General features: G+C 41.6%; 1 protein-coding gene across 1 annotated transcript in view; it reads right to left on the bottom strand.

Annotated features, from left to right (window-relative positions):
• Nucleotides 1-2,971: 2,971 nt before the first annotated feature.
• Nucleotides 2,972-26,403, bottom strand: part of LOC138990019 (histone H2B type 1-H-like) — a 42,230-nt gene continuing 18,798 nt past the window's right edge. The window contains exon 2 of the mRNA XM_070380188.1: nucleotides 2,972-3,347. Within this exon, the coding sequence (XP_070236289.1) occupies nucleotides 2,972-3,347 (376 nt within the window). The remainder of the gene's footprint in view (nucleotides 3,348-26,403) is intronic.

Genomic DNA, 26,403 nt, shown 5'->3' on the forward strand with positions numbered 1-26,403 from the left:
TTTTAGCTACATGTGTTCCTAAAAAAAAGTATACATGCATATTTTTATTGTAATTATTTTTAACTTAAGATAGAGACTCTGTTATATATAGTCTTTGAGACTCTTTTCATCTATAATACCTTGTCAATGTATCGTTATATTGTCGCATATAGCTGCATCTACTTCTGCTTTAAAACATCTACTTCTGCTTTATTGACTATGCCAAAGTCTTTGACTGTGTGGATCACAACAAACTGTAGAAAATTCTTCAAAAGATGGGAGTACCAGACCACATTACCTGCCTCCTGGGAAATCTGTATTCAGGTCAAGAAGCAACAGTTAAAACTGGACATGGAACAACAGACTGGTTCCAAATCAGGAAAGGAGTACTTCAAGGATGTAGATTGTCACCCTGCTCATTTAATTTATATGCAGAATGCATTATGCAAAATGCCAGGCTGGATGAAGCACAAGCTGGAATCAAGATTGCCAGGAGAAATATCAATAACCTCAGATACGAAGATGACACCACCCTTATGGCAGAAAGTGAACAAGAACTAAAGAGCCTCTTGATGAAAGTGAAAGAGGAGAGTGAAAAAGCTAGCTAAAGACTCAACATTTACAAAACTAAGATCATGGCATCCAATCCCATCACTTCATGGCAAATAGATGGGAAAACAATTGAAACAGTGAGAAACTATTATTCTGGGCTCCAAAATCACTGCAGATGGTGACTGCAGCCATGAAATAAAAGACGCTTGCTCCTTGGAAGAAAAGTTATCACCAACCTAGACAGTCTATTAAAAAGCAGAGACTTTCCTTTGCCAATAAAGGGCCATCTAGTCAAAGCTATGGTTTTTCCAGTAGTCATGTATGGGTGTGAGAGTTGGACCATAAAAAAAGCTGAATGCCAAAGAATTGATATTTTTGAACTGTGGTGTTGGAGAAGACTCTTGAGAGTCCCTTGGACTGCAAGAAGTTCCAACCAGTTCATCCTAAAGGAAACCAGTCTTGAATATTCATTGGAAGGACTGATGCTGAAGCTGAAACTCCAATAATTTGGCCACCTGATATGAAGAACTGACTCCTTGGAAAAACCCTGATGCTGGGAAAGATTGAAGGAAGGAGAAAGGGATGACAGAGGATGAGATGGTTGGATAGCATCACCGGCTTGATGGACATGAGTTTGAGCAAGCTCCGAGAGTCGGTGATGGGCAGGGAGGCCTGGCATGCTGCAGTCCATGGGGTCACAAAGAGTCAGACATGACTGAGTGACTGAACTGAAATGAACTGATACAGCTGCAGTTTTCTTTGAATGTTTTATATGTATTTATTCTTTCACTTTTTAGTCATTATTTCCAACACTCGGGGATCTTTTTGCTCTTTTGAACAATTCAACTATAAACTTTCTCATACAAGTCTTCTGTAATACATATAAAATTTACCTTGAGCAGAAATTGAATTGTAGAATTAATTGGTCGATAGGGTAGTTAAATGTTTAAAAGATATATACCAAACCTTTTCATACTGTTCATGGGGTTCTCAAGGCAAGACCCTCTTGATGAAAGTGAAAGAGGAGACTGAAGAGGTTGGATTAAAACTCAACATTCACAAAGCTAAGATCAAGGCATTTGGTCCCATCACTTCATGACAAATAGATGGGGAAACAATGGAAACAGTGAGAGACTTTATTTTGGGGGGCTCAAAAATCACTGCAGATAGTGAATCCAGCCATGAAATTAAAAGACTCTTACTCCTTGGAAGAAAAGTTAACACCAACCTAGACAGCCTATTAAAAAGCAGAGACATTACTTTGCCAACAAAGGGCCATCTAGTCAAAGCTATGGTTTTTCCAGTAGTCATGTATGGATGTGAGAGTCGGACTATAGAGAAAGTTGAGCGCCGAAGAATTGATGCTTTTGAACTGTGGTGTTGGAGGAGACTCTTGTGAGTCCCTTGGACTGCAAGGACATCCAACCAGTCCATCCTAAAGGAAATCAGTCCTGAATATTCATTGGAAGGACTGATGCTGAAGCTGAAACTCCAATACTTTGGCCACCTGATGCAAAGAGCTGACTCATTTGAAAAGACCTGATGCTGGGAAAGGTTGAAGGCAGGAGGAGAAGGGGACAACAGAGGATGAGATGGTTGGATGGCATCACCGACTCAATGGACATGAGTTTGAGTAAACTCTGGGAGTGGGTGATGGACAGGGAAGCCTAGCGTGCTGCAGTCCACTGGGTCACAAAGAGCCAGACACGACTGAGCAACTGAACTGAATTGATATCAAACCTTCACCCACCCTGATTGCCACGTGGACTCTCTTACCAGAAACATAAAGGAACTCTTCTGTGACATGTGTCTCCTCAATCCCATCCCGAGCAATTACTTGTAATTAATATTTAAAATGATCAAAATTTTAGTTATTCTTAACTGACTTGGTGCAAAAGTGAAATCTTGGGGTGCTCTTGATTTCCATTGCCATGATCACCTGATCATAATCAAGTATTTATTGGATAGAATATGTGCATTTATCTTTTGACCATTTTTCTACTGAGTTAGGTTCTTAATGAGTTTAAAGAGTTTTTTATGTTTTGTTGACATGAGTCTACATATTTTAACTATAGTTAATTTCAATGATGAAAAACACTGGCCTTTTAATAAAATACATTATGTCATTATCAGACCATCTGATTATAATGAGTTAACTCAGAAGACAAGCCTTTGGTGAGTACATGTCCTCAATTAGCAGATATAAATGACAATTTCCCTTTGGAGTATAGTTTAAAATTTGCATATTTGTGTGTGTTTATTTACATACATGGGCTCCCTAGGTGGCTTAGTGAAAGTGAAGTCGCTCAGTCGTGTCTGACTCTTAGCGACCCCATGGACTATAGCCCACCAGACCCTCCATCCATGGGATTTTCCAGGCAAGAGTACTGGAGTGGGGTGCCATTGCCTTCTCCGTTAACAGCAGCTAGGCATATTATATTTACTTGGAGCTGGCATACTTGGTGACAGCCTTAGTGCCCTCGGACATGGCTTGCTTGGCCAGCTCCCCAGGTAGCAGCAAGCGCACGGCGATCTGGATCTCCCTGGAGGTGATAGTCGAGCGCTTGTTGTAATGCACCATGTGCGATGCCTCGCCAGCGATGTGCTCGAAAATGTCGTTGACGAAGGAGTTCATGATTCCCATGGCCTTGGACGAGATGCCGGTGTCCTGATGGACTTGCTGCAGCACCTTGTACACGTACACGGAGTAGCTCTCCTTGCGGCTGCGCTTGCGCTTCTTGCCGTCCTTCTTCTGGGCCTTGGTCAAAGCTTTTTTAGAGCCCTTTTTAGGGCCAGGAGCAGACTTAGCCGATGCCCTAGGTGGCTTAGTGGTAAATAATCTGACTGCCAACGCAGGAGATGCAAGAGACACAGGTTTGATCCCTGGGCTGGAAAGATCCCCTAGAGTAGTAAATGGCAACCAACTTCAGTACTCTTGTCTGGAAAATCCCATGGAGAGAGGAGTCTGGCAGGGTACAGTCCATGGAGTCACAAAGAGTAGGACATGACTTAGCAACTAAGCACACACTCACAACATGCACTTATATACACACACCCACACATGAACAGACACATAGACACACACAAAACACTTCCTAAAGTAAAGGACAGTGAGGCTCATCTCTTCTGACCCCCTGCTCCCATCCTGGTGCCTCCTAGCAAGACCTTGCAGTCCCTTCCAAAGGTCCCTGTAACCAGTCTCTCCTCTCCATGCATCCTGCATGCTGACCTCAGGCTCCTTTCCCAAAACATCAATTTTGCTAACTCTCCAAATGAGAACAATGCTTACACCTCTGCGTTTCCTGGCATGTAAGGTAAAGATTCCTAACCCAGCCCCTCCATCCTACTTGACCTAAGCTATCTTCCTGGACAAACCTGCTTCTGCTGGCCCATGTGAATGAAGCCTAAGGGCCTCCAAAGCAGTCTAGTACATGGCAGCTGTGTGACACACGGGAGGTCACTTAATTCAATGAAAGCTCAATTTCTTCTTCTGTAAAATGAGGACAAACACAGCACCTAACTCATGGGTTCACAGGGTCTATGTGGGGATGAAGCAAGGTGATACTTTGTCGACATTTAGTACAATGTCTACGTGGTAAACAATCACTAAACATGTGTTGTTGTTCATGTGCCTAGTATTGCTGGAATTATCATCTCATTATAGCCAAATTGTTCATCTTGTTAATCCTCAAATACTGGTGGAGCGATTTTTCTTTTGTCTACACTCCCTTGCACCTTTGCATAGGTGTCTTCTGCAGTTGTCTGTATGATGACATGGAATTCTATCATCTTCAGAATTTCTGCACTTTGATAACACTTCTCCCATTAGTACTTATGCCTCACAGTTCCCTGTACAAATATATTTTCTCTATTGTTCCTGTGCTGCCTGAGAGAAAGAGCAGAATACTAGTCATCTTTTTTTCTTTCCAGTATCCAATTCCCAGGCCAAAAAAAACAGGTGTTCAAACCGTGTTTGTTGAGCATTTCCTATCCTTATTTTCTCTTCCTAAAACCCTTATTTAAAAAATTTATTTGAAACATGTATAATATCATGTATGAAATGAGTCGCCAGTCCAGGTTCGATACACGATACTGGATGCTTGGGGCTGGTGCACTGGGACGACCCAGAGGGAGGGTATGGGGAGGAGGAGGGAGGAGGGTTCAGGATGGGGAGCATGGGTATACCTGTTGCGGATTCATTTTGATGTTTGGCAAAACTAATACAATATTGTAAAGTTGAAAAATAAAATTAAATTAAAAAAAGAAAAAAAAAGAGAGAGAAAAAATGCACTGTAAAAAAAAAAATTTATTTGTAACCCTATAAAACCATCACCCACACTACCAGTCTAGTTGCTGCCCTTTCCAGTTCCCCCTCCACAATACACTCTCTGAACCTGTCTTTCCCCACCTCTCCATTTTGCCAAACCACTCAAGGTACAGAGCGTCAGGTTTTTATTCTGTCTAATTGTTTCTCTAGAAGGAATGCTCCCAGCCATCGTGTTTTCTTCCTTTAAAATTCCAGCGAGAGAAGCAAGTGGGGCAGATAAGCCCTTGACACTCTTCTCAAGTCAGAGTTGGGGAGGGGGTGTGGAGGGGAGAAGTAAAGCATAGAATCCCACCGTATCAGAATTTTGAGTCAGTCTAAAAGTTCATTTGGGTTTTTTTAGAGCATTTTATGAAAAATCCAAATGAACTTTTTGATCAACCCAACATAGACCTCTACTGTGGTTTGCAGCATTATCATTCATCCAGATTATGCCCAGGGATAGACCCCATGCATAAATATAAACGATTCCACACATCTAACTTTAATGTCTTTAAGGATTACTTCTCCCATCATTCTTTTCCTGGTCTGAGACAAGTCGTATAATATGAAGTGTCATGTTCTGTCTCATGTCACTCACAATCACCATCACTAGATTATTCTGATTAATTCCATAAGATGGCACAGTCAATTCAATGAGCAATGCTTAGAGTCAAGGTCCAGGGTACAACTCAGAGCTGACATCCTTCTGCAGTATATGCTCAGATGTCATGGAGCTGAGATCCTTCAGCCGGGCTGAGAAGGGTGTTCCTCAGAATCTCAGCTACATGCTCTATTTACTCTCATATGCCAAATGATATGTGTCACAGGGGAAAAATCAGACATCATATATTATCTATTTTTTAAAGTCTATTATGTTAAGAGGAAAAAGAAGAGACAAGATGATGTAAAAGAGGGTAGCTCTATGCAAATGAGGTCACGATTATGTGCATAAATTACTGGAGCTCATTACTCAGGAGTTTCAATCTACCTCTGCTCTGTGACTATGCGTGTCAGAATCCAGTGCAGGAAAGAGAAACTACTCCAGGTATTTGAAACAAAAACACTAATATGAGGAATTGGGTCCTTAGCATTGACCAGACCAGAGAGGGATAGAAGTAGGGGAACTGCCTTCCAAATCTCATACACTCAATATTTTATTATCATGTCGTAACATTCTGCATGGATCCTGTGCTAAGGTTAAGAACTATATCTGTTTTCTTTTTATTGTTTTTTCTTATCAGGCATATATACATATGTATATGAAAATAAAAGTACAACAGCTCTAAAATATTATGAGGAAATGTTATTTTGCTCCTTAGGGTAAATACGGTTTGTCACAGCACTGCAGTAAATACAGGACAAAATCTAATATCAGCGGCTCTTTCCTGGGACCACAGGCTCATCGTTTCCACCCTCTGCCAACACTCTCCACTTAACAGTAGTAGGCATACCTAGGGATGTGGTAACAGCGAGCAAACATGCCATGAAGAGAGGCTAGCCAGCTAAAGGCCTTTCTTTCCTTTTGAAGAGGCAAGACTCACAGTAGGCAATGTTCACACCGTCAAGATTGAGAAAAGCCAGGAGACTCATCTCTGTGGTGGAAAATAAATGTAAGGCTTTCTGAACTGTCCCAGAACTTTAGTCAGGAGGAAGAAAATCTAGCGTCCTGGCTCTTTCTGATACTGAGAAGTCTTGTAGGTGGCTCAGCTGTCCCCCTGGGACAGAAGAGAAATGAGTTTCAGGTGCCACTTCCTTCTCACCTACGGGTAGTTGATCCTGAAAACTCCCCAGGCTGGGTAGGTTTATCAGAGAAGGCTCTGTCTAGGACCACTCTGCCCCAGACACAGACCTCAACACTCCAGCCCACATTCCCCATGTGGACAAGGGTGTTCCAATCCCTGCTGCTGATGTTGCCTTCTTAGATGTTATGTCCAAGTGTAAAATTCATCCCTTCGAAAGGAAATGAAAGCCTCTAGCATAATTCCTTCCATCCAGACTGCCTAAAACAGATCATCTGGATTATCCTGGAGAGGTGGTCTACCTGGTTGGACTCGTGGATGTTGCAGCTGGAGGAAGAAGCGTCACACCAAGACTCATGAGGACACTGAAACAAAGGAGGTAGGAGTGAGCAGAGCTGAGAACTGAGGTCCACAGGAGAAGCTTAGCCACAAAAGAGGAGGGCCTTAATTTGGTGTTCAAACTGAGAGACAGAAGGCAGTTATGAAGCCACAGATTTCAGCTGGCAATACTTTCGAGCAATAATACAATTTACAACAGAGGGGCTTGAACTCCATTAGGTGCCCTGGTCATAGGTGCCCATGCCCCTGTGGCAGCCTTGTTGTTGTTGTTTTTGAGTCACTAAGTCACACCCCACGCTTTGTAACCCCATGGACTAGCATACACCGAGCTTCCTTGTCCTTTGTTATCTCCTGGAGTTTGCTCAAATTCATGTCCATGGAGTCAGTGATGTCATTCTACCATCTCATCCTCTGGTGCCCCTTTCTCCTTTTGCCTTCCATCTTTCCCAGCATCAGAGTCACAGCCTGCAGGGTCCCAAGTATTGCTGCAGCTTTGGGATGAGCACCACAGGCCTCTGTTATGTTCTATTTTAGCTTCCCTGTCAATGCAAGAAATGAAAACCAGACATACACAAATGCAGAGGCAGTTAGTTTCTCTGGTGATGGTGTAGCTGTTGTTCCTTATCCTCACCATCATCCATTGACCTGAATAAGAAATTCAGGTTTTATCATAACCTTTCTTTCATCCTTTCTTCTCCCTCAGCTCCTACAACACCAAATTGGCTCCCGAGTCTCTCAACTCTAACTCCTTAACTTCTCTCAAATTGCATTCCTCTTCCCAAACACCGCTGTGACTGCCTGGGGTCAGGCAGTCCTCATTCTAACCAGATTTATGGTAAACACGTCTCCTACACTCTCAGCATGGATGCTCACTCCCCTCCATCTAAATTCCACATTAAGCCACTGGTCATGTAACCTATAGATCTGGTCATTCTCCCAGATTGAAACTTCCCCATGGCTCCCCACTGCTTCTAAGATTTGCTTAAACTACTGATCTGGACCACAGTCTTCATCATGGGCTCCTAGGACCATTTCTTATCTCAGCTCTTATTACATGCCAACAGTATCCTTTGGTTGAGTCACATTAGCCAACTTGGAATTTCTCAATGGACCACGTGTCTCATGCATCAGAACTTGGGGAAAATAGTTCCTGTAGCCTGAAATACACCTCCACTGCCTCACTCCTTTCTTGAGACTATTTATCCTGTCCTTCACATTGCCACTCAAGGGTTACCTCCTTCTGGAAGCAGTCCCAGAGTAGGATAGGAACCTGGATCCAAATAATTCCTCAACAACATGAAAGGACTTATTGCTTGAACAGTCATTATGGATCTTCTAGGTTAAAATAGACTCCTCTCCTTTTGGGGGCAGAAATGGTATCTCATTAATTTGTGAGTCCTCAGAATTTAATTCAGTGCCTGGCTCAACAAATGATTATTGAATGCATGAATGAATAGAGAAAGTAAAAGATGAATACATGAATGAATAAGTAAGTAACTGGGAAAGGAATAAGTTAAAATGAGGAGCAATGCAGCATAACCTTTTTGACCGAATCTGCAGTTGATTATCTGTTGCATATAAATACTGTAACCATGTTCTTCTAACTGTCTGCCTTTTCCCTGGGAAGCTTCACCTACTTCCTTGGTTTCCTTTCTTCTATGTATGTTTTCCTCTAATAGCTCCTGTGTAAAGATGATAGAGATGCACCTATTTTGACAGATAAGGAAAATTAAGCTTGGAGAACTTAAGTAAATTTCCCAAGAACTTACTAAAGTAGCAAGACTAGGATCATTTTTTTTTAATTGGGATATAGTGCTTTACAATGTCATGTTAGTTTCCACTGTATAATGAAGTAAATCAGCTATATGTATGCATATATCCTCTCCCTCTTGGACCTCCCTCCCAGCCTTGTATGTATGAACCACAGCTTTCTTATCCATTCATCTGTCAGTGGACATTTAGGTTGCTTCCATGACCTGGCTCTTGTACATAGTGCTGCAATGAACACTGGGGACTAAGATCTTAATCCCATTGTTTGGCCCCAAACCTTCCCCTTTCCTACAGTATGGCAGGGTGAGCCTGGATGTGTGGGTACCATGTGGGATAACAGTGGGAATTAGCCTGACATAACTACTTTGACTACCCACCCCAAGTTCCCTGTTCTCTATTATTTCCAGTTTACCTTACCTGAACTTCTACTTTTATGGTTTGAAAACACATATAAATCCTCTGAAGGCAACAATTAAACCATTCATCACATTAAAGATCACAATAGTTAATTCCGAGAAGCAGGCTTCTTAGATTATCATGCCTCTGTGGGATTTTTAGGAATTTGTCTATGTGATCTGGTTCCCAGGTAATACACATAAAGCATTAAACAGTTATATTACAGCTGACCTTCTCTGCTCTTGAAAGGAATCTGTGAGAATGACTGGGTTTGAATCACTGGATTCAAAAGTCAAAATCCCAAAGCAAAAGGTCTGCATAATAGTCTCTGTAAACTTTTGGTATTCTTCACAGTCTTTGGGAAGCTTACCATATATCATGTCCAACAGATAAGGGATTTGCTGAACATTCTAAACCGTGTTCATGGAACTTGTCCTGAGATGTGCTTCAACTACGACAATGCTTTCACCTCTCTTCTAATATAGAATACTACAGTTTTACCCTTAAAATGTTGTAACTATGCTTTTCCTAAAACAAATCATGCCAATAAATATTTTCACATATTGCTCGTAGGTGTATAACTGGATTCAACTCTTACGGAAAACAACTTGGAATATGTTCCCTGGTGGCTCAGCAGTAAAGAATCTACTGGCCAATGCAGGAGACGTGGGTTTGATCCCTGGGTTGGGAAGATCCTCTGGAGAAGAAAATGGCAACCCACTCCAGTATTCTTGCCTGGAGAACCCCATTGTCAGAGGAGCCTGGTGAGCTACAGTCTATGGGGTTGCAAAGAGTTGGACATGACTTCGGGACTAAACAACAACATCAGGAACCATAAAAATCCCCTCTTGGTACAATGACAGCACTTCTTTGACTTTATCTTGAGAAAATTACCCAAGAGATATAGAGAGAAAACCTTGATATCAAAGATAATCCTCATGACTTTATTTATAAAAAGTATCAAAAATAATCAACAAAAGAGTCAACTACATGGTGATATCTATTTTGATGTTTATATAATGACATGAAACAAGGAACTAATAAGCTAAGTAAAAAGGGATACTAAATTATAGATAAGAGGTGATGACAACTGTGAAAAATAAATGTGCACTGAAAAGATTTAATTAAACTAAATCAAAATGTAGTAGTGTTTGGATAGCACAATCAATTTTTCAACATTTTTATGTTTAATAGATTTTACACTATAGCCATGCTTGTTTTTACAATTGAGAAAAAGAAATCTTTATTTTTTTTAAAGAGTTTTTTCTTCTCAGTGTTAGAGTCAAAAAAAAAAAAAAAGATGGTAGAAATGTAGGAATACTAGGGATATTCTTATAAATAAGAATCAATAAAAAATCTTTGAGATACATTTGGTTGGCCAAAAAGTTCACTTGTGGTCTTCATAATCTCTCATGGAAAATCCCTAATGAACATTTTGTCCAGCTCAATATTTTGAAAGGGTTTCCCAGGTGGCTCAGTGGATAAAGAACCTGCCTGAAAGGCAGGAGACGCCAGAGACATGGGTTCAATTCCTGGGTTGGAAAGATCCCCTGGAGGAGGGCATGGCAACCCCTTCCAGTATTCTTGCCTGGAGAATCCCCATGGACAGAGGAGCCTGGCGGGCTACAATCACAAAGAGTCGGACAGAACTGAGACAACTTGGCACGCACACAGGCAATATTTCAAAAGACATTAAGGTAAGAAAGTTTAGTAGCATGGGAACATGGAGAAGTAGCCAGATGTTGGAAAGTCCTAGAACGACCACCAAGATACTCTTGACATGGCCAGGAAAGGGAGGAATGTAGACAATGATCCCTCCCCACAGAAATCTTAAAGCTCAATTTACACTGACTTCTAAAATAGAGAGCCTGTGGAGTAGAATAAAGTTACAGAGAACAGGGGTATGTCTAACAAATAGATAATTAGGCTCTTCTAAGGAGAAGGAAGGTGTGATATTCACAACTAGCTTTAAAAATAGTGATCTTTACGTCCCTGGGAGTGTCAGAGTCACAGGAGACTAGGTGATACCTTGGCAGCCGTATTAGACGGGTAAATATAGAGCAAGCCTCTAAAAGCTGTGATCCAATAAATGTGTGTCTCAGAAGACAATTCCCAAGCATGTCTAGTCTACCCTGGTGTGAAGTCAGAGCTGCAGGGTGTGTGAAAAGACCTAAATGTCAGCCCCTCAGAGCCTTAGGACTCCAGAGTCCAAGAGGCTGGAGATGCTGCTATTCAAGAGTGAGATCAGCCATTTCACACAGCCAGTTCAGACCAGGCATGCTCCCAAGACAACAGTGACTAAGGCAGCAGTAATGCTGAAATCATGCTGGCACCCCGGTAGAAGGCAAGATGCCCCTTGGACATGTTGAAGGCTGGATGATAGGGCGGATATAATAGATTTGGGATGGTTTATAAGTGCACCAAAAACCTCTCTGGTGTGACTCAACAACACATCACTTTAAACACATTTGCCTGTAAATAACGTCACGGCTCACTTCTTATGCTATACAGTGGGTTCTTAATTAGTTATCAATTTTATACATAGAAGTGTATATTATACATAGACCCTGATGTGTATATATATGTGTGTGTGTGTGTATACACACACACACACATATACATATGTATATGCATACATATACAAATATACATGTATACATATATACATGTCTTCTGCTGCTGCTGCTGCTAAGTCGCTTCAGTCGTGTCCGACTCTGTGCGACCCCACAGACAGCAGCCCACCAGGCTCCCCCGTCCCTGGGATTCTCCAGGCAAGAACACTGGAGTGGGTTGCCATTTCCTTCTCCAATGTATACATATATGTAAACATAGACCCTATACATATACATAGACTCTGAGGCTGGGAAAGATTGAAGGCGGGAGGAGAAGGGGACGACAGAGGATGAGATGGTTGGATGGCATCACCAACTCGATGGACATGAGTTTGGTTAGCTGCGGGAGTTGGTGATGGACAGGGCAGCCTGGCATGCTGCAGTCCATGGGGTTGTAAAGCGTCAGACACAACTTAGTGACTGAACTGAACTGAGTATATATATATGTTAATCCCAATCTCCCGATTCCTTAATAAAAACAAGGTTGCTGATTTTGTACGTGACCCAATTGTTACCAATATTTTTTATATATTGTTGGATGAAGACAGACTAGAATATTTCATGACTTTGAAAACTTCAGATGACACTAGGTGGAGAGAGATCACCAAGACATTGTTGGATAAAGATTTTAAAAGGCTCTGGCCTTTCTGGGAAATATGAGTCAAAGTTAACCAGATGAAAATAACTATGTGTAAAGAACCAGTCTTGTTTTTGAGTCAGTAAGTAACATGCCCAAGGATGAAAGAATCTAGTTCAGTGGGGAAACAAGGCTCAGAAGTTAGAGATGAGCTCACCTGGGCAGAGACAATCGGATGCCAGTGCTTAGTACTCGTGGCAGAGGGAATATTAACCCCAAGATATCACACTGGGCAAACCACACCTGGATCTGCATTCTGCATTGGGACCCACATTTTATAAAGAAATTTAAAAGTTGAAGCATATCCAGTAGAGAAAACGGTGATGGTGAAGATCTTGGAAACCATTTTCTTCATTCCATATGAAGAAAAAGTGAAGGAATAAGGAATGTTCCCTTTGGAAAACTCAAGATTTGGGAGCAATGTTAGCACTGTTGTCAAACCTATGAAACGCTCTAATGAAAAGAATCATTCAGTTCATTCTTTGCTGTTCCAGAGAGTAAAACCGAGGTCAAGGGGAAGAAAAAAACAAATAAGCTATATGAAAATTCTTGAGAGAGTCCCTTGGACAGCAAGGAGATCAAACCAGTCAATCCTAAAGGAAATCCACCCTGAATATTCATTGAAGGACTGATGTTGAAGCTGAAACCCCAGTACTTTGGCCACCTGATGCCAAGAGCTGACTCATTGGAAAAAAACCCTGGTGCTAGGAAAGATTGAAGGCAAAAGGCAAAGAGAGTGGCAGAGGATGAGATTGTTAGATAGAACCGCCAATGCAATGGACATGAATCTGGGCAAACTCCAGGAGGTAGTGTAGGACAGAGGAGCACAGATTGCTGCAGTTCGTTGGTTGCAAGGAGTCAGACACGACTTAGTGACTGAACAGTAACACAGTGCCTGTAATAAGGGCATTTATCTATTATCATCTCCAGCCCGCCTCCACCTGGAGCCCACCTACATATGCCCAGTTCTAGTCTTAAGGACTAAGCCCTCTGCCACTCCTCTGGGCCTAGGTCATTATGGCCCTTCCCAGAATGACCTCTCTTATTTTTCTACCTGATAACTTCTATTTATTATTGTGGACTCTGTTATCTCCTCCTCTGTGGAATCTTGGCTCTAACATCTCTCGTATTGCAAAGACTTGGGCTCCATGTACTTCTCAGTCCCTTGTGTTCTCCATCAGAGCAACCTCACTGGTGGATTAACACTATACACCTCTGCTCATTCACTGGGCTACGAGTAGGTGTTACTGACTTTTTATCTCCAGCAACAGAGTCTTCTGCTCAGTATTCTGTAATAACCTAAGTGGGAAAAGAATCTGAAAAAGAATAGATGCATTTTTAGGTATAACGGAATCACTTTGCTGCACACCAGAAACTAACACAATATTGTTAATCAACTATACTTCAATAAAAATTAAAAGAAATGCAAGGAAAGGCAGAGAAAAAGAGTTAGTCTAGGATCCAAAACTAATTTACTTACACTTTCCAGGTGTGAACTAAATCAGGAATGAGACCCAAACTAGAAGCTTCACTCTTAGAAAAGGTTTTTACGGCATGACTGATGGAATGCTTTTACAAGAAATAGATCTAGAGATGAGAAGTCAGTCTACTGTACTGCCGTGAACTCTGGCTACATGAAAACCACATGGTAAATTGCCAGTGAACTCTTGGTAGGCTATCCAAAGAGAAAGAATAGAAATGTGTTCCTTAGAGTTCAGCAGTGGCCCCTGTAGCAGAAGAAACACAATCGTGATCATCTTTTTTCTTTAATTCTTTTATTTGATTGCTGATATTTCTAAGATAAACTAGGAACTTTGTACTTAAAGTTGATTTGTCCTGGACCAGTAGTATTTTATCATATATAAAAATAATATTATGAAAGCTGAAATTATCCTAATCAGGAACATAAAATGAAGACATTAAAGTTGAGAGCTGAATTGTATCGTGTTTCACTGGGAATGTGTAATGACAAATCATACTTTCTCATGAAAGTAGTTATGTATTACTTATTTTTTAAAAACGAGTCATGGAATAACAAAGCTGAGGTGTCATTAAACATACTATGTTGTGGTTTTGCAAATCTCCAGACTTGGAATTATTTGCCAATTGCCCTATCCTGCAAGGCCACCGGACAACAGAAGACAAATGGAATTATGCTTGTATTTCAACAGAACATACTTAAAAAATAGTCATATTTCTCCAAAGAAGATACACAAAGGGCCAGTGAGCACATGAAAATATACTCAACATCATTAGTCATTCAGATCAGATCAGTCACTCAGTCCTGTCCGACTCTTTGCGACCCCATGAATTGCGGCACGCAAGGCCTCCCTGTCCATCACCAACTCCCGGAGTACACTCAGACTCACATCCATTGAGTAGGTGATGCCATCCAGCCATCTCATCCTCTGTCATCCCCTTCTCCTCTTGCCTCCCAATCCCTCCCAGCATCAGAGTCTTTTCCAATGAGTCAACTCTTCGCATGAGGTGGCCAAAGTACTGGAGTTTCAGCTTTAGAATCATTCCTTCCAAAGAAATCCCAGGGCTGATCTCCATCAGAATGGACTGGTTGAATCTCCTTGCAGTCCAAGGGACTCTCAAGAGTCTTCTCCAACACCACAGTTCAAAAGCATCAATTCTTCAGTGCTCAGCCTTCTTCACAGTCCAACTCTCACATCCATATATGACTACAGGAAAAACCATAGCCTTGACTAGACGGACCTTTGTTGGCAAAGTAATGTCTCTGTTTTTGAATATGCTATCTAGGTTGGTCATAACTTTCCTTCCAAGGAGTAAGTGTCTTTTAATTTCATGGCTGCAGTCACCATCTGCAGTGATTTTGGAGCCCAGAAAAATAAAGTCTGACACTGTTTCCACTGTTTCCCCATCTATTTCCCATGAAGTGGTGGGACCGGATGCCGTGATCTTCGTTTTCTGAATGTTGAGCTTTAAGCCAACTTTTTCACTCTCTTCTTTCACCTTCATCAAGAGGCTTTTTAAGTTCCTCTTCACTTTCTGCCATAAGGGTGGTATCATTTGCATATCTGAGGTTATTGATATTTCTCCCGGCAATCTTGATTCCAGCTTGTGTTTCTTCCAGTCCAGCGTTTCTCATGATGTACTCTGCATATAAGTTAAACAAGCAGGGTGACAATATACAGCCTTGACGTACTCCTTTTCCTATTTGGAACCAGTCTGTTGTTCCATGTCCAGTTCTAACTGTTGCTTCCTGACCTGCATACAGATTTCTCAAGAGACAGATCAGGTGGTCTGGTATTCCCATCTCTTTCAGAATTTCCCACAGTCTATTGTGATCCACACAGTCAAAGGCTTTGGCATAGTCAATAAAGCAGAAATAGATGTTTTTCTGGAACTCTCTTGCTTTTTCCATGATCCAGTGGATGTTGGCAATTTGATCTCTGGTTCCTCTGCCTTTTCTAAAACCAGCTTGAACATCAGGAAGTTCATGATTCACGTATTGCTGAAGCCTGGCTTGGAGAATTTTGAGCATTACTTTACTAGCGTGTGAGATGAGTGCAATTGTGTGGTTGATTGAACATTCTTTGGCATTGCCTTTCTTTGGGATTGGAATGAAAATTGACCTTTTCCAGTCCTGTGGCCACTGCTGAGTTTTCCAAATTGGCTGGCATATTGAGTGCAGCACTTTCACAGCATCATCTTTCAGGATTTGGAATAGCTCAACTGGAATTCCATCACCTCCACTAGCTTTGTTCATAGTGATGCTTTCCAAGGCCCACTTGACTTCACATTCCAGAATGTCTGGCTGTAGGTCAGTGATCGCACCATCGTGATTATCTTGGTTGTGAAGATCTTTTTTGTACAGTTCTTCTGTGTATTCTTGCCACCTCTTCTTAATATCTTCTGCTTCTGTTAGGTCCATACCAGTTCTGTCCTTTATCGAGCCCATCTTTGCATGAAATGTTCCTTTGGTATCTCTGATTTTCTTGAAGAGATCTCTAGTCTTTCCCATTCCGTTGTTTTCCTCTATTTCTTTGCATTGATCACTGAGGAAGGCTTTCTTATCTCTCCTTGCTATTCTTTGGAACTCTGCATTCAGATTAGTCATTAGGATAATAAAAATAAAAACCTCAATTAAATATCACTTTGCACCCCACTAGGATGCCTATGAGAGAAGGCAATGGCACCCCACTCCAGTACTTTTGCCTAGAAAATCCCATGGACGGAGGAGCCTGGTAGGCTGCAGTCCATGGGGTCGCTAAGAATCAGACACGACTGAGCGACTTCACTTTCACTTTTCACTTTCATGCATTGGAGAAGGAAATGGCAACCCACTCCAGTGTTCTTGCCTGGAGAATCCCAGGGACGGGGAAGCCTGGTGGGCTGCTGTCTATGGGGTCGCACAGAGTCGGACACGACTGAAGTGAGCAGCAGCAGCAGCAGCAGCAGGATGCCTATAATCAAAAAGATAGATTGACAATTGTTGGCAATGATGTGGAGAAACTAGAACCCTCACATACTCCTGGGCTTCCCTGGTAGCTCAGTTGGTAAAGAATCCTCCTGCAAAGCAGGAGACCCCAATTTGATTTCTAGGTCAGGAAGATCCACTGGAGAAGAGAAAGGCTACCCACTCTAGTATTCCTGGGCTTCCCTGGTGGCTCAGATGGTAAAGAATCTGTCTGCAATGCAGGAGACCTTGTTTCGATCCCTGGGTTGGAACAGCTGTCCACTCCAGTGTTCTGACCTGGAGAATTCCATGGACTGTATAGTCCGTGGGGTCACAAAGAGTCCGACAAGACCAAGTGACTTTCACTTTCACACACTCCTGGTGGGAACGTCATGGTGTTGTATCCTGCTTTAGGAGACAGTCCAGCAGTTCCTCAAATGATTACACAGACAGCTACCATTTAAGCCAGCAATTCCACCCCTAAGTATATACCCAAGAGAAATGAAAATGTAAATCACAAAATCCTTGTATACCAATGTTCATAGCAACTTTATTTATGATAGCTCAAATGTGGAAAGAATCCAACTGACCATCAACTGACAAATGGATAAACAAAATGTGGTCTATCCATATGATGAAATATTATTCAATTATAAAAATAGAAGAAGTATTGGTGCATCTATAATACGAATGAACATTGAAAATATTATGCTCAGTGGAAGAAGCCAGTCACAAAAGACCACATATTATATGATTCCTTTTATATGAAATTTCCAGAATAGGCGAATCAAAAAGGACAGAAAGTAGATCAGTGGTTGGCTTGAGTTGAACACAGGAATGAAATGACATGGGGAGAGATAGCTAAAGGGAAAGAGTTTCTTTCAGGTTTAATGAAAATGTTCTAATATTGGTTTGGGTGATGGTTCCATAACTGTGAACACACTAGAGATCATTGAACTGTATACTTTAAATGGGTGAATTGTATGGTGTGTGAATATATCTCAATAAAAGTATAACAAAAAGATCATTAGAAAGCTACAGCAAGAATAAACTTAATAAGGTATTTTTCAAGTATTACAACTGGTGGATTTTTAGAAGATAAGATATAGGAGAGATGTGACTCTACAGTGAAGGCCCTAAACAACTTTTCTGAAAGTATGATCTTAACGTCTAAGAAACTGGACAAGGGTTTCCACTGGAAAATGTCCAGCTTGTCTACTTCCTTACATCTGTCTTTTGGGAAGAGAAATGCTTTCTTAGTTGAGAGAATAATGATTAGTCATCAACAACGTTTTGGTGGCAACTCCTGTGGTATAAAGAGGATGCATGGCCCTTAGTTTTTTCAAAGTCCGAAGTAGATGAAAATTCCCCCAGACTACACTCCTGAATTTTTCCGATTTTGTCATTCGTCTTTGAAGAATACTTCTTTAAAGTAGCAGTGTCACTATAAAAGTCTATGCTTTGATTGATACTGTTAAGGCAGACCCATAATTCACTTAGAGTATCAATTATCACTAATATCTAGGATTCTTTCCTGTGGTTCTTAGAACCTGTGTCCCTGCTGTTTCCCCACCTAATCCCCCTGAGCTGAGAATATAAGACTATCAGAGCTGCCTGTCCAGCCCCTCAAGGTGGCCCCTGTTCTTGGCAGTGGCTACACGGGGTAGCTCTCAGTTCGTTTCATGCATTTACTTGTTTAATTCCCCAAAGAACCCATCCTCTCCAGAGAAGAAACACACACACACTTTAGTATGTTTCAGAGCATCGTTCTCTCCTCAGCTTCTCAGAATAGATACCTGCACATAGCCTAGTGTATCCGACATCTGTCTGTCATCTTTCACCCTAAGAAAAATGTTTTCGGTGCACACCAGATTGAAGAATGAAACAAGTTTTAGATCCAACTCCCTTCTCATTACCAACAAGAAATCTTATCTAAGGTTCTCGATAAACAAGGAGGCATGAGAGCTTTAGAGATGAATAAAGTTTGCAGAAAGTGAATAACTTCAAAGACCCAGATGGTAGCTTCCTCCACCCCCACTCACATCCCTTGTTGACTGAGCTGACAGAGCCTACAAATATATAGGTGGGCTTCCCAGGTGACTCAGTGGTAAAGAATTCACCTGCCAATGCAGGAGATGCAAGAGATGTGGGTCTGATCCCTGGGTCAGGAAGATCCCCTGGAGGAGGAAATGGCAACTCACTTAAGTATTCTTGCCTAGAAAATTCCATGAACAGAGAAGCCTGTCAGGCTACAGTCCATGGGGTTGCAAAGAGTTGGACATGATCGAGCACACACACATACACACAATCTGTACATAAATAAAGAAAATTATGGTAGCAAATCCGGGATCATGGATTATGCTTATTCTTTTGACATAAAGATTACTCATATGTGAATTTTAAATAGGATACTGTATCTTGATGATAATACCATAATAAGAAAGTACTAGTTTTTTTTTCTGAATCTCTAGCCTAATTAAGAGAATGTGTGAATATCTAACACCTTTACTAAAATTCATATATATGTGCTTATGCATGTCCACCAATCATTGAACTCAAAGAAAATCCTGCTTAAACATATTATTAAAATGGGCACTTAACCAGATACACAGGTTGTAAATGAGTTCCTTATTCTCCCCTGTTGAGAACATTAGCAAACATCCCATTGTTAGGCTGGTCTGGGTGGGTTAAAACACACCACAATCTGCTTAGCATAACTAACTAGTCTAACTCTAGTCTTTAAATTTCCAAGAGGTCAGCCATTATTTAGAACTCTGACACACACAAGAGTACATAGTATCGATTTAAGCAGAGATCATTTCAAAGACTAAATCAACTGCAGAATTTGTTAGTTGGACTTTGCATAATTGGCCAAACACTGACAGGATTTGGCCAGTTATGCAAAATTCCTAAACTTTGTCTATTTCTATATCAGATTTCAGCTTTCCTGGGTACAACTGTTTGTACACTGATTTTTTTGTATAATTATTGTTAATGATGCTAAAAGGGTTTTGCTGTTTCAAACTTTGCACACAAACCTAGCAGGCAAAATCTTCCATAAATGTGTTCTAAGCTCTTGGCAAACTTTCCCCAGGAGCAAATATTAACTCCAGATAGTGTTTATTAGCTTTTATAAAATAATCACTGTAATAGTGGCATGTAATTGCTAGAGGTAAATGCTTATCTACGCCACAGATTAATCAAGTTTGAGCTCCTTAATAGAACCCAGTCAGAAATAATTTATTTCTCGCACAGTTTACATTTTGAAATAACCACCTGATTTTCCTCTGATTTTGCTTTGCACTCCAACAGTGAATTCATGGCTACACATTGCATCCTGCTTGTGCTGTCAACAGAGAAACGTGGAGAAGTGGATTCTGTGTTGTATAACACAGATAAAGCTGTGGGAGATGGCTTCATTCAGCTTCTTATCCTACATCTCTGAATGTGCCTGTGGGCGTGCATGCTCAGTGACTCGATCGTTTCTGACTCTTTTGTGACCCCATGGAGTAGCCCGCCAGTCTGTCCATGGGATTCTTCAAGCAGAAATTCTGGAGTGGCCATTTCCTCCTCAAGGGAATCTTCCTGACCTAGGGATCAAATCCACATCTCCTGCACTGGCAGGCGGATTCTTTACCATTGAACTACCTGGAGAACCCACCCTACATCCCCAAGACTGATCTAAAACTTAGAGAGAGTTTCCCAATTTAAACAGTGCCAGGAGTTGGTGATGGACAGGGAGGCCTGGCGTGCTGCAATTCATGGGGTCGCAAAGAGTCGGACAGGACTGAGCAACTGAACTGAACTGACTGACGTCTCTGCATTATCGAAGTATTATTGCTACCTCCCTGAATATTAGGAAGTCCATCCTGCTATGAGATAACTGCTGTCCACAAGGCAATCCTGCTAGAAATACCATGTGCGGGTTTATGTGTGGACGTGTTCGCAGTTCCTTCAGGTCAATACCGAGGAGCATGACAGCTGGATCATAATGTAAGAGTACATTTTGCTTCGTAGAAAAGAACCTACCAAACTGTCCTTCAAAGTGGCTATACCATTTGCATTCCTGCCAATAATGAGTAAGGGTTCCCGATGCTCTACATCCTCACCAGTGTTTATCGTTATCAGCGTTCCAGATTGGGGCCATTTTAACAGTCATGTGCGGGTATCTCACTGCTGGTTTAATTTGCATTTCCTGATGACCTTCGATGTGGAGCATCTTTGCACATGCTTATTTGCCATCTGTGTATCTTCTTTGGCGAGGTGTTTGTTAAAAATCTTTGGCCCACTTTAAAATCACATGGTTTGATATTATATTATTGAGTTTTAAGAATTCTTTGTATATTTTGGATAACGGTCCTCTATCAGATATGTCTTTGCAAATATTTTCTCATCACCAGCCAGTTGTGGTTTGTTTCCTAATCCTCTTGATCTTGTCTTCCAGAGAGGAGAGGTTTTTTATTTTAATGCAATCCAGCTTGTCTTCCATAGAGGAGAGGTTTTTTATTTTAATGCAATCCAGTTATTTCTTTCAAGGATTGTGCCTTTGGTATTGTCGCTAAAGAGGCATCACCATACCTAAAGATCATCTAGGTTTTCACCTATGTTATCTTCTAGGATGTTTCTAGTTTTGATGTTTAGATACTTGATCCATTTTGAGTTAATATTTGTGCCGAGCATACGGTCTTCATCTAGATCCATTTTTATCTTGCATGTGAGGAGTTCCATTTTTCCAGCACCATTTATCAAAAGGGACTATCTTGGCCCTGTTGTTTTTCTTTGCTCCATTGTCAAAGCTCATTTGATGGCTTGTATGTATGTGAGTCTCCTTCTGGACTTGCTCTTCTGTTCCACTGATCTTCTTTCTTCTTTGTCTGATAACAACTTGTCCTGATTACTGTAGCTTCCCGGTAATTCTTGAAATGAGTGGTATTAGTCCTCCAGCTTCTTTCTTCTCCAATATCTTGTTGACTATTCTGGGCCTTTTACCTCTACATATAATCTTTAGGGGAGACGGCAATGGCACCCCACTCCAGTACTCTTGCCTGGAAAATCCCATGGACAGAGGAGACTGGTGGGCTGCAGTCCATGGGTCGCTAAGAATCAGACACGACTGAGCGATTTCACTTTCACTTTTCACTTTCATGCATTGGAGAAGGAAATGGCAACCCACTCCAGTGTTCTTGCCTGGAGAATCCCAGGGACGGGGAAGCCTGGTGGGCAGCCGTCTATGGGGTCACACAGAGTCGGACACGACTGAAGCGACTTAGCAGTAGCAGCAGCAGCAGCAGCAGCATAATCTTTAGATTCATGTTGATCTCCATGAAATAACTTGGTGGGACTTTTACTGGAATTGCACTGAATCTATAGATCAAATTGGGAAAAGCTGACATCTTGACCATATTGAGTCTTCTTCCTTGTGAACAAGGACTACCTCTTCATTTATTTAGCTCTTCATCAGAATTTTTTAGTTTTACTCATAGAGTTCTTGTACATATTTTTTAGATTTATACCTAATCACTTTAGTTTTGAGGGTGCTAATGGAAATGGTATTATGTTTAATTTAATTTAAATTTAATTTCAAATTCCATGTTCATTGTTAGTCAGGTACAAGTCTGTAGCTTTAGCATAAACAGTGAATACATCTATGTGTTGAGTTGCATGTTTAAGCATTCCAACTATCAATAATTAAATCAATGTGCTATGAGAAGACTGAGTTATTCTTCTCATCTCTTTATAGAAAATATTATAAATTATTGTCCAATGTAAAAACACTTCAGAGAATATGCAGCCAAAATGTAGGAATTAAAATATTGCAGAGATGTGTCAAGCAGTTAATTAGTGAAAATATTATGCTTTTTAAGATTTTGTGGGATTTTTCAGATTCCTAAAATTTGCTTTCTCATTCTAAATAAATACTCCCTTTCATTTTGCATCTATAATTTTTATTCTCTTTCTTAAAGAGAGCCTGAAAAATTTGGACATGCTTCAGGCCCCAAAACCTGGACCTGCCCTTGGCCTGCATTATTCCACGAAGAAGGTTTTACTGTCATCGAAATTGAAAAGAAGCTAATGAAGCTGAATGTGTAACTGTGCAAAGAATTACTATCTTTTGTTCAGATTTTTCAGCAATTCGTTTTCTAGATGGTTCTGCTATCATCTTTAATGTCAGGATTGAGTCAGAGTAGATAAAGTAATAAAATACTCTGCAGCCACAGCCAATGCAAGCAGGGTCTGGGCGCCACATTACTGCTTCTCATCAGCCTCACTAAGGCACTGGGGAGTCTAGGGGAGGGACAGAGTGGTGGCCAAGCCTCAAGATCTACCTGGTAATGCTGGCACGCATACTCTGATCACTTCTCATCTAAGCAGGAACAAAGAAGCCCCTTGCATGGCTTCAGCTTATACACGAGGGGAGGCCGTGTTTTAACCCCATTCTATGACTGCTTGATCTTCTTCGCCTGCTATTTGAGATGCTGGCCTTCTCTGGGGCACTCTGGTCAGCTAGGCCAAGTAGGAGTTGGCGAAGAGCAGAAAGGGCTGTTCCCAGGCCTGCACCCCACTGCCCTAACTCTGCTGTCATATAGATCCTGCATTCATTAGGATTCTCCTGAGAAATAGAACCAACAGAATGTGTGTGTGCGTGTGTGTGTGTGTGTGTTTATACATATATACATATAGAGGAAAAAGAGAGAGAAGAGAAAGTGCTTTATATATGGAATTATGGAGGCTGAGAAGCCCCAAATTTGCATTCAATAAGCTGGAGACCCAGGAGGGTGGTGATGTAATTCCATTCCAATCTGAGTCTGAAGGTCTGAGAACCAGGAGAGCTGATGATATAGTCCCAGTCTGAAAACCCCAGCAGGCCAGAGACCCAAGAAGGGCCAGTGCTTCAGTTCAAGTCCAAAGGTCAGAGGAAACAAGGTGCCAGGTCAGCGCAGTCAGACAGGAGGAGTCCCTCTGACTCAGTCATTCTGTTCTCCTCAGAGTCTTCAGCTGGTGAATGAGCAACGCCCCCCCCCACCCCCATTCACTTGCAGGGCAATCTGCTTCTTCAGTCTACTGATTAAAATACTAATCTCATCCAGAATCACCCCCACAGAACCCCTAGAATAATGTTTGCACAGGAGCCTGGGTACTTCATAGCCCAGTCAAATTGATATTAAATTAACCAAACCAAACACTGAAGCAGCATGAAATCTAACACCCCTTGTCTGATGCTCAGAATGATTTCTCCCTTCTCACCATCACTTCCACCTCTGGATCAACTACTAGATAAATGGCATTGCCCTATTTATCCACACAATCAGAAACCATTCACAGAGCTCTGGAAAGATGCTCAAATCCTGTTTTCCTTTTACATTTGAGGAGCTTGCAATTCTCTCGTTGAACAGAACAGAGCCTGTCCTAGTCAACACAGGCTGCCATAAGACTATCACAGACTGAAGGTTTAAAGGGGTGCTTAAACTACAGAACATCTAATTCTCAAGGTTCTAGAGGTTGGAAGTCCAAGGTCCAGATAGCAGCATGATTAGACTCTGGCCCCATCTTTCTTCTTTGCTTGAGGAAGACCACCTTGTTGCTGTGTCTTCTTCACCTGTGGAGAGAGAAAGAGCAAGCTTGCTAGAAAGGGCACTGATCCTGTCATGGGGGCCCCATCCAAAGGCTTCATTTTCAAATCACATCACACTGGGGGTTAGGGCTTCATATTAATTTGGAAGAGGACAGTTCACTCCACATCAGAACCCATGGAGGATTTAAGCTAAGAAACAGGCATGAACAGGCTGAGTTTCATAAAAGTCATGCTGGTGTCACTGGGGACAAATTTTGGAGAGAAACTCTGGGGGCAAGGGGCTCAGGATGGGGAGTTGAGGAGTTGGAGGGGGATCACAGAGATATTTAGATAATTATAATATTCCATGGAATTTAACAGGATGCAAATTAAGAGCTTGTTTAACTGGTTTTGGGGGTTTGTTTGGCTTTTCTTTTCCAGTTTCACAGAGTGGTCAATTAACCCAAAGTACAGATCCTGATTCAGTAGAATGGGCTGGAGCCTGAGAGTCTTATGAAAAACTCCTAGATGATGTCAAGATGCTGGTACTCAGACTCACTACTTTGAGCAGCAAAAACAAGGGAGGTAGTGGAGAGAACCAACCAGAATGTCTTCAGGGAGCCTGTGTGCTCCATGTGGTTGTAACATACCTAGTTGTGTGTGTGTCATGGAACGAGATGTGAACCTTCATTGAGCCTTGGTTCCTAAATTTGCATGGTTGCTTAGCAGTCTATAGCAAACACCCTCTTCCAACAACACAAGAGAAGACTCTACACATGGACATCACCAGATGGTCGACAATGAAATCAGATTGATTATATTCTTTGCAGCCAAAGATGGAGAAGCTCTATACAGTCAGCAAAAAAAAAAAAACCGGACCGGGAGCTGACTGTGGCTCAGACCATGAACTCCTTATTGCCAAATTCAGACTTAAATTGAAGAAAGTAGGGAAAAACCACTAGACCATTCAGGTATGACCTAAATCAAATCCCTTATGATTATACAGTGGAAGTGAGAAATAGATTTAACAGACTAGATCTAATAGACAGAGTGCCTGATGAACTATGGGTGGAGGTTTGTGACATTGTACAGGAGACAGGGATCAAGACCATCCCCATGGAAAAGAAATGCAAAAAAAGCAAAATGGCTGTCTGAGGAGGCCTTACAAATAGCTGTGAAAAGAAGAGAAGTGAAAAGCAAAGGAGAAAAGGAAAGAGTTCCAAAGAATAGCAAGGAGAGATAAGAAAGCCTTCCTCAGCAATCAATGCAAAGAAATAGAGGAAAACAACAGAATGGGAAAGACTAGAGATCTCTTCAAGAAAATTAGAGATATAAAGGGAACATTTCATGCAAAGATGGGCTCAATAAAGGACAGAAATGGTATGGACCTAACAGAAGCAGAAGATATTAAGAAGAGGTGGCAAGAATACACAGAAGAACTGTACAAAAAAGATCTTCATGACCCAGATAATCACTGTGATGTGATCACTCACCTAGAGCCAGACATCCTAGAATGTGAAGTCAAGTGGGCCTTAGAAAGCATCACTATGAACAAAGCTAGTGGAGGTGATGGAATTCCAGTTGAGCTATTTCAAATCCTGAAAGATGATGCTGTGAAAGTGCTGCACTCAATATGCCAGCAAATTTGGAAAACTCAGCAGTGGCCACAGGACTGGAAAAGGTCAGTTTTCATTCCACTCTCTAAGAAAGGCAATGCCAAAGAATGCTCAAACTACCACACAGTTGCACTCATCTCACACCTGGTGGGCTACAGTCCATTGGGTCGCTAAGAGTCAGACAAGACTGAGCGACTTCACTTTCACTTTTCACTTTCATGCATTGGATAAAGAAATGGCAACCCACTCCAGTGTTCTTGCCTGGAGAATCCCAGGGATGGGGGAGCCTTGTGGGCTGCTGTCTATGGGGTCACACAGAGTCGGACACAACCGAAGCAACTCAGCAGCAGCAGCTGAACACACTGGTAAAGTAATGCTCAAAATTCTCCAAGCCAGGCTTCAGCAATACGTGAAACGTGAACTTCCAGATGTTCAAGCTGGATTTAGAAAAGGCAGAGGAACCAGAGATCAAATTCCCA

This window comes from Bos mutus, chromosome 11 (assembly GCF_027580195.1).
Source record: "Bos mutus isolate GX-2022 chromosome 11, NWIPB_WYAK_1.1, whole genome shotgun sequence".
Classification (NCBI taxonomy): domain Eukaryota; kingdom Metazoa; phylum Chordata; class Mammalia; order Artiodactyla; family Bovidae; genus Bos; species Bos mutus.